The sequence below is a fragment of the Lutjanus erythropterus genome, chromosome 4 (assembly GCF_056507025.1).
Source record: "Lutjanus erythropterus isolate fLutEry1 chromosome 4, fLutEry1.hap2, whole genome shotgun sequence".
Classification (NCBI taxonomy): domain Eukaryota; kingdom Metazoa; phylum Chordata; class Actinopteri; order Lutjaniformes; family Lutjanidae; genus Lutjanus; species Lutjanus erythropterus.
In genome coordinates this window covers 5,392,692-5,402,216 of record NC_139320.1, presented here as the reverse complement: position 1 = coordinate 5,402,216, position 9,525 = coordinate 5,392,692, and the positions used below count along the sequence as shown (strand labels likewise).

At 37.9% G+C, this 9,525-nt stretch overlaps 1 protein-coding gene across 1 annotated transcript in view; it reads left to right on the top strand.

Annotated features, from left to right (window-relative positions):
- The window catches only part of brip1 (BRCA1 interacting helicase 1), a 59,636-nt gene continuing 50,111 nt past the window's right edge, over positions 1-9,525 (top strand). Inside the window, exons 1-6 of the mRNA XM_084716806.1 lie at positions 1-220; positions 423-543; positions 2,587-2,698; positions 5,473-5,697; positions 6,081-6,226; positions 7,028-7,165. Coding sequence (XP_084572932.1) covers positions 451-543; positions 2,587-2,698; positions 5,473-5,697; positions 6,081-6,226; positions 7,028-7,165 — 714 coding nt within the window. The 5' untranslated portion in view covers positions 1-220; positions 423-450. The remainder of the gene's footprint in view (positions 221-422; positions 544-2,586; positions 2,699-5,472; positions 5,698-6,080; positions 6,227-7,027; positions 7,166-9,525) is intronic.

Sequence of the window (9,525 nt, the reverse complement as noted above, 5' to 3'; positions counted from 1 at the left end):
ATTGAGCGCGGGAAGAATCGTGGAGACTGAAGGGATAGAGAGTATAAACAGTGTGTTCGTCAAATTAGTTTCTTACAACTTTCTGACCAGTGTCACCAGTTTAACCAGTGCATATGGATACAGCAACGAGTCAAAGAAATCGCGGGAAACTTAGCATAAGCATTGTTATTTGCTAGGTAGTCAGTAATTGCTAACAAGTGACTTGTTTCTCATGTGCCAGGTAAGCTAGGTAACAACTTCAGACATATACACACAGGACTAAATAACGCTCGTCAAACTGTTGGCAAATTCCTAACATTGTTAGTTACTCATGTTAACGTACATTAGCTTACACGCTGTTACTCACGTATGTGTCTGTATAAAACAGGGCTTTATACAGGAGCTAATATTAGGTTTATGAGGCATGTTTGTGTTTGTTACAGTGTTACTGTGAGGCAGCAGGGTCACAGCATGGCGTCATCCTCAGCGCAGTACACCATTGGAGGGGTGAAGGTCGACTTCCCCTGCAAGGCTTACCCATCCCAGCTGGCCATGATGAATTCAGTGAGTAACATCTTCATCAGTTGATTAGCTCAGTGTTTCCCAACCCTGGTCCTCAGAGTTCACTGCCCTTCATGTTTTAGATGTTTCCCTGCTCCAACACACCTGATTCAAATGATCAGCTCATCATCAAACCTCTGCAGAAGCCTGATGACAACCTGATCATTTGAATCAGGTGTGTTAACCTTTTAAGTGGCGTAGCATTGTGGTTTTCACCTGTCCTGTATATTACAAGATTGCCCTCAGTTGAAAAATAAAAATACAGGGACGCTATTTATCCCTTATTTTCATGCAAACCCTACCCAAATGCCTGGCACTACATTTTCACATATTTGGAATGACATGAGAAGCAATAAAACCAAAACATAGTGGAGAAGTATTAAATCAGAATGACTGATCACTGGTTGTCTGTCACTCAAGGTTGTTGCCCTGGTTATGGAGACTCTCACACACAATTTTGTTGTTGTTGTTTTCTTCAGAGAGGTCCAAATTAAGTCTGCATGATTTGGTATCATCATGAAGGCAAACTGTACAGTTTACCATTGTGTATTTTCTATGGCGGGCTGTCTGATGTCAGCAAGTACAAGGGCAGAAGCTCAGAGTGGAGTTATTTTGACAGACCAAACATTTTGCCCAGTGTCTCTGATCTGATGTTTGAATGCTTAATATGGTTGATGCAACAGTGCTTCACTCATATTGACTCTTAATTTCCTTTACATGCACAAATTGGTGCATGAAAACTTGCTAGAATGCAGGAAATAAAATATCTGACCTGCTGCTTCATTTTTCCACACTTCCACCGCACAGCATATGACCCTGTTATCAGTTTATTTCTCATTATACTGGAGCTGGATCATATGGCCTATAAACAATATTTCAATATTTTTAGACTATTTCATCATATGATGTATATCTTGATATAAACATTTTCTCCAAAAAACGAACCGTAAATTCTAAAATGGTGCAAGCACATGATCTTATAGGACAGTGTTTCCCAACCCTGGTCCTCAGAGCTCACTGTCCTGCATGTTTTAGATGTTTCCCTGCTCCAACACACCTGATTCACATGATCAGGCTTCTGCAGAGGCTTGATGATGAGCTGATCATGTGAATCAGGTGTGTTGGAGCAGGGAAACATCTAAAACATGCAGGACAGTGAGCTCTGAGGACCAGGGTTGGGAAACGCTGTTATAGGATATGATGCACTGCTATCAATTACACTACCCAACAGATAGGACAGGGCAATATGGACAGAATCAAATATCACAATGTTTGACAAAATACCTCTGTCGATATTGTGACAGTATTGTAGTGGTGGCTCTTGATGCTCTCACAAAATATTAACCCAATGAGATTTTTGATAAATAATCATCAGTGATGTGGATATAATGATGAATCCGGCATTTGAAGTCCTACATAAAATACTAAAGTAAAAGTACAAAGTAAAGTAACTGTTATTGTAGTACCCCTCTTAGTACTTTTTATTTTACTTAGATTCTCAAACATTATCGTGATATTGTGACGCATGCAAAGATTCATGGCAGTGGTTCATTTTGTATTGTGTTTAAATCCATGACTGCCAGATAGTAGTGCTGTTACCAATCTTCACTGTTCTGATTGCATAAAAAGTAAACTTTTTTAAATCAACTGTTATACATATGGTTTGTTCTTTATACAATTGCAATTGTATAAAAAAAAAAAAAATTAGATAAGATTCTTGCCAATACACAAGGTACAACTAAGGAGTAATGTCTGCAGAAAAGACGAGCAGAAGATGTAGGTCTTTTTTTAAAAAGAAATATAGCACACCAGAATGCTTTGTTTACATGTTAAAGTCACAAACTTTTTCTTGTGGTGGAGAATGCAACCTGTTTGTGCTTTAAACTAGAAAAGGTAGAAATGCCCTCAGAATGAAACAAAACCACTGTCACCTGAAATTGTGCAATACTATATGTGGATTTGTTCCAAACCTGTTAGACATTACATAGAGGGTAAATGCAGAGGCAGTTAAGTGCTGGTGTAAATGTGTCTATATCTTGTCTGCAGATTATACGAGGGCTGAACTCTGGGCAACACTGTTTGCTGGAGAGTCCCACAGGAAGTGGAAAAAGCTTGGCCTTGCTTTGCTCTGCCCTGGCCTGGCAGAAGGCTCAGCTTGGTAAGTCTGCTGCTCTTACTGAGACTAGGGTGTACTGGTATCCCCAAGCAAAATGAAAGAGCTCTGGTGCACAGATTAATCAGAGCAGAAGTCTATCTTACATAGGTAGTGTCACTTGGAATCTTTTTACTTTTTCATAGATTACAAGACATAAAGGTCCAAGATGTAAGATTTATTGGCATAAGTGGAATATAATATTAGTGTGTCTTAGTGTATAATCATGCGAAAATAAGAACTGTTTTGTTTTTGTTACCTTAGAATGAGCTCTTGTATCTATAGAGGTCACCATGTTGCACTGCCGTGATTCTACAGGAGCCCAGAACAGACAAAATAATTTAATTTAGAGGGGTTTGTCTTTGTAGGTGGTGGGCTAATTATTATTTTAGACATTTTCTGAATTTCTTCCAGTGACACTTGGAAAAAGCTCAGTAAATACAGGGCTTCACTGCTCAGAACACTTATGGAGCATATTCCATTCCAATCCATTAGGATAAATGTATTTCCTAGTGTTTATCTGGTGTTACATGTATTGGTGAGCCACTGTCTCTCCAGTCACTCCTGGGCTAAAGTTGGGGTCATCTGTAAATTTTGCGATGTGCAAAAAGGCAATTTAAGTTGCCGGCAGATTCTGCTGTTTGAGCATAGTTGGACTGCTGTGAGGTCAGACCAATCATTTATGCCTTTTCCAAATACATGTACATGAGCTGGCTTAGCTTGACTTGGTTTGACGTGGCCTGTCAGCAAAGCACAACAGGGGTTTGGATTTCAATTACAACAGGGCTACTTACTTGAAGGTGTATCTTTTAACTGAAGATGAGCTTGATGAAGGTCGAGTTGAACAGTTGTGAAGCGGTGGATAAATGGTTCATGAACATCAATCGGATAAACACGCCGTTTCCTTAAATTCTTCACAATTAAAGCCCTTTGCTGTTTTGTTATTTAAATGCTTTAATTACGAAGCACCACAATCAGGAAATGTTTTCGTTTGAGGTATCATCAACAGTAACTCAACATAAGTCTGATACAGCTGATGGCCTATATGAAATGGTAAACTAATGCTGATATCTGAAAATGCAAACAGCAGCACAGGAGAGAAACTAATCTAAATGGAAATCAGCTCACCACGGTTTGACTTGGTGTGGCCAAAAGTGCCAGTGGAAAAGCTGAAATTGTCTTAATGCCACACCTCACCTCCCTGATATCATTGTCATTGTAGTTGACCACTTTAGCATTATAGTCCCTCTTTGCTTGATTTATTTACTGCTATATTTATGTCTGAATTACTTTTCCTGTGCTTCTGATATTTATTTTAAATGCCCGTTCTTTTTCAATTAGAATACTTTTTTTTTATATTTGCAGGAACCCAGGGTTTAATATTTGCATAATGCTTTTGTGTGTTTAGCGGGGGTCATGTTATCTACACAGAGTTAATATAGGATGTAACCACTTTTGTGTATTTGTCAGTATCTGGGAAATCTCACGGTTCATGCATTCAAAGCAACCTTGTAAAGTCTTTACACTGCCTTCCTCCCAAACTTTCACTTATCTTGATTAAGTCTTTCTATTTTTTATTTTTTGTATAATTATCTTTATTGATTTCATACCATGAGGTTTTACTTACAATTTTTCAGCCACTAAACTAATAATACCTTTAAACATATAATGTGTTTCCATAACATGTCTTATCCTTGGATGGTGTCATGCAACCCAAAACATCACTCCCTCCATACATTTATATACACAAGACATAAAATACAAGACACAAGACTTTCATTCCGACCTGCTATTCATATTTCTCTCATTCCCATTCACTCACCGCCACAACATTCAAACACACTCACACATGCACACACATTAATACACAACTCACAATAGTTCTCTGTCCTTGATCTCCACCAGAGTCCCCCCTTCTCTTCTCTGCCCCAGTTAGTTTGTTTAAAATCTTATAGAGCAACATATGTTTTCCCAAACCTCGTTGAATTGCTTTAGTTTGTTGTTATCCTCAGACAATGTCTTTTCTATTGACAAATAATATCTCATCAAATCTTTCCAGATCTGTAGAGTGGGAGCTTCTGTTTTTTTTCCAGTGTTTTAAAATGAGCTTCTTATAGATGAACATAATCTCCCATCCCGAAGGGTATCTTATTTTTTCTGTGTATTGAAAAATGCCCAGTTAAGCTGAAAAAATATTTTAGTTTTAGATGTAGTAGATATCCAGTCTTGGATTTCGTTCCACACTTTGTTCAGTTTTGTACAAGACCAGAAGGAATGCATAAGGGAATCGTGAGAGTCAGATTAAGTCTTTCTAGTTTTTCATTTTTGTAGAATTGTAATAAAAACACAGTATTGGTGGTGGTCTGTCTTTATTTCTTGTAGTCTTAATATTGCCATAGCTTAGATCATTAGTTTTTAACCCTCTGATAGAGCATTTCACATACTGTTGATAGTGTGGCAGTGCAAATGTTAAAGAGCAACCATTAAAGTCACCCAGTATTAGTTTTGGTCATTTGTTCATTCATTCATGCCACTAAATCTTACAGACTGGTCCTTTAAGATGAATGATATATTTTTACAGTATCTACATGGTGATGTGAGACTAGATGAGACTAATTTTTGTTGAAACTTAACTGTTTGTTAATCTTATCCATATTCCAATTTTCTTTCTCACTATTTTCTTGTTTGTAAATTTTTCTCTTTTGTCAATGCAGCCCACCCCATGTACCGACTGAGAGTCAGTTTCACTGGTAGTTCTGTTTTTCAATCTGTCATGACAGCTAAACTGCAGGAAGGAGGAAGCCCTGTGAATGACAAGGGCCAGTCAGATGAAAACAGCGGAGACTGTAAGAAGTCAAGCGTCGCCAACCCCTGTCAGTGCTTGTGCCACAGCAGAGCCAAGGAGACCACCACAGCTCCAGCAGCAGCCAAACCTGAGGTTGTAGACCTTACCGTGTCACCCTGCAAAGAGCCGGCACAGCCACCACCTCCAGCACCTGAACATGGTAGGTATCCTTTGTCTTACTTGTGGTAGCATCTGAAACTTGTATAACTGTAGCCAGCATTTCACCACTTTAATTCTACTTAATTCTCCACCTTATTTTATCGTTTAGTCACAAACTAATTTTACCTGCTTACCTTGCTTTTCTCCTCATTTCTTTTCTCCTCACACACCTTAGGGTTTCTCAGGCTCAAAAAATATGTACAGAAGATAAGAGACCACTGTTTAAACAGAAATGGAAGATGCACAACATGCTTACATGTTAAAATCACACAGTGTTTCCTGTGGGGGAGGACGCCCACAGACCCCCCCCACCCATGTCTCTTATGAGTTTGCAGGTCTGATATAATCCATATCTTTTTCTGTATTGCACATACTGTGTTTCAGCAACATTACCAGAGGAGTCGCAGCCCAAGAGACAGTCTTTATCCTCTCGTCTCTCTGAGATGTTCCAGGCTTCCCTCAGCTCTGACCGCGAGAAGGACGACGACTTCCAGCCAGACAGGAAGCGCATTCGCACTGCTAAGCACAAGGTAGTCGTCGATGCTTTATATTGTACTGTATGGCTTCCCTCTGTGCATGTGTGTGCGTGATTAACAGACCTGTATCTTGTCTGCAGCTAATCTTGAATTTGTGTACATTCATGACTGTATGGAAGGACCTCTGTGATTTAGAAGTCACACTGACCTCACTGAATACATTTTGGCAATAACTCAAAATATAATGCTAATTAATATGCTAATTATGACGAAATTACACACAAATATTTAATAGGATAAAAGGATGAGTTGATGACATTTTAGGTCAACATCACTAGGACATAATGTCCAGCTCTAAATCAGTGTCTAAGTGAAGACGGCATGTTTCTCACTGTGAACTATTCACTGGAATCACACGTTTAGTGAGAACTTACATTTTGCCACAGATACATGTCATATTAAATTCCTTTAAAGTTTCAGGTCAATGTAGCGGTAAGTTTCATATAAAATTCATTCAAGGTCTTCAACTGTGAGGCAGTAATTCTATTTTTTGACTGCTCTGTTTTATACGACCATTGACAGCTGACTTATCACTCTTCTTAAATGGCCACTTGGGTCTGTCAGTGATCAAACACTGCTTCAGGTTGAAATTTATCACCCTCCTCTTAGGTAACCACACTGTATGAAAATAAGGTGACATTATTCTTCAAGTCAAAAGGATAATGTGTACTGATAATAAGCATGCTGCTTGCGATTTTTTTCTTGTCAAACAACGCTATTACTGGTTCTGTTGTGTAGAAGTATTCTGAATAATGTACAGCTTGGTGAAGTAACATTTCTGTGCTTGTTCCTTAGAGTCGTAAGAGGAAGCGTCTGGAGCAGGGAGTGGTATTCATAGATGATGAGCTGGAGCTGGGAAATGGGACGATAAGTCCTCCGAGCCGAACAGCAGAGCCAAACAGCCAGGCAGCTGGGTTGTCCTCAGCATGCTGCGTGAGTACACTCCAGACAGATGCTAAGTCACACCAGTAGTGTGGTCATATATTTGGATGGGTATGTTTCACAGTACATTTTGACATATAACAATAAGAAAAGCACATGTGTAAATAATAAAATAGATGACGGCTGAAGTCCATCTAGCTCTTTCTGGTATTATCGAGACTGGTAAATTGTCATGTCTTCCTGGGAATAGAAAAGAGCAATTGCTTGTTTTTTAAAGGGACACGTCACCCCCAAATAAAAAAATTCATATTTTTCCCCTGGCCTGTAGTGCTATATATGCTTCTAGATTTTTTTGGTGAGAGTTGCAGAGTTTTGGAGATATCAGCTGTAGAGATGTCTTCCTTTTCTCCAGTATAATGGGACTAAATGGCACTCGGCTTGTGGTGCTCCAAGCGCCCAAAAAAAAAAAAAATACAGTTGAAAAATTTAAAAACTGTGTGTATATAGACATAGGATAGATAGGACACATGCTCTACCAACTGAGCTACCAGGTCACCCTGAGGTCTGTGGTTTATCTTGAGAAACCAGGTCATGATTTTTGGAAAGAGACACCGGTGTTTAATTTTTCAAATGTATTTTTTGGTGCTTTGAGTGCCTATTATATTGGAGAGAAGTCAGACATCTCTAAGGCCAATATCTCCAAAATTCTGCAGCTCACACCAAAACCCACAGAGACACAGACTGATAAATCCTCTCATGGATGATGCTGTAAATTCAGGGTTTTACAGGTGCTGGAAATCCTTGAGAATACTTGAATTTTAATGTAGTGTTTTGCATTACTTTCACAATAAATCGCTGTCTGACCAAATAGTTTGCTGTTTAGATACAGAACTTAGAGAAAATACTCAAATTTAAGAAACTGAAATAATAAAAACTTTTTTTTTTTTAAATGACTCAAAACCATAATTGTTTAATTAATCTTGTCACAATCTTGTCATTTGAAAAATAGGTCCAACCATGTGAAGCACATGGACATCTGTGTGCTCCACATCTTAAGACCAATTTTTCAAGTCTTTCCTGTGATGATTATTTAGTCATTTAGTTCATAAAATGTCAGAAAATGTTGATCACCGTTTCCCAAAGTCCAAGATGACGTCCTCAGATGTCTTGTTTTGTCCACAACTCGAACGTATTCAATTAACTGTCAGAGAGGAATAAAGAAACCAGAAAATATTCACATTTAAGAAGCTGATATCAGAATCTGGACTTTTTTCCTAAAAAAAAATAAATAAATAAAATGAATAATAATAATAATCAAACCAATTACTCACCTATCCAAATAGTTGGAGATTAATTTAAAAGATTAATATCCGATTAATCGATTAATTGTTGCACCTTGAATAGGATACCAAGTCAACTTACAGACAAATGTCCCATTTTGAAACATGAAACTTTTTTGATTTACCTTCCTTCTGTAGAATTCTGAACTATGAAACATAATTTTGGTTGTTTATAGTACAATAAGATCTTTAACATTTTGGGCAAACCTTGAAAATGCTTGAAAAATGCTTGAATTTGACTTTGGAAAAAAGTGCAGGAATCCTGTTGATTATAACTGGTTTTGGATAACTGATTATAGTTGCACTGTGACAGCAATGAGTTAAATGTCATGATTCACTGTCACCACTGGGTGGTGGTAGACACCACCAAATTGACCAAGATTCTGTTTTAAGAGTCCAATTTGTGAACTGTGGGCTTAACATGACTCATTTCAACACCGCAAATTCATGTTTCTACAAACAGGTACATTAGTTTTAACAGAAAACAAAGTTTATATAACTATAAGGTTACTACAGCAGTATATGTTGTAAACCTGGACCTGTGTGTTCACATACAGCTGTTAGGATTTGATGTTACTATTCTGATGTTTTTATCCATGTGATCATTTTCAGCTCTTTAACATGAAGTTAAGTGATATATAAATTACTTAGAGCTTGACTTCCCTTAACCCCCTAACACACCGTAGTTAAATACAAAACAACACATGAAGTAAAATCAACATGCACCATGGAGTTAGAAACAGAACAATTTATAACAAAATTTCTATCAATTTCTTTCAAACTCAGAAGCACCAGCCTGTAGTCATCAAAGGGGTAGGGGAGCCTTGTCAAATCTTTGTGTCATAATGTCATATTGACATTCTGGCTGCCATCTCTCTCTTGTACATACTGGTCAATGGAAAGAGAAATCCTAGTATACTTGAGTATGGAGACCATTGTATGTTAAATAAACCTGTCACCTGACAAATTATAAAGCTATAACACATTATGAAGTTCTGGAAACACCAACATGAAGGCATCTCAATCAGCTTTTCATAATTTTTTATCGGACAGGTGGTAGTAGATCCACTT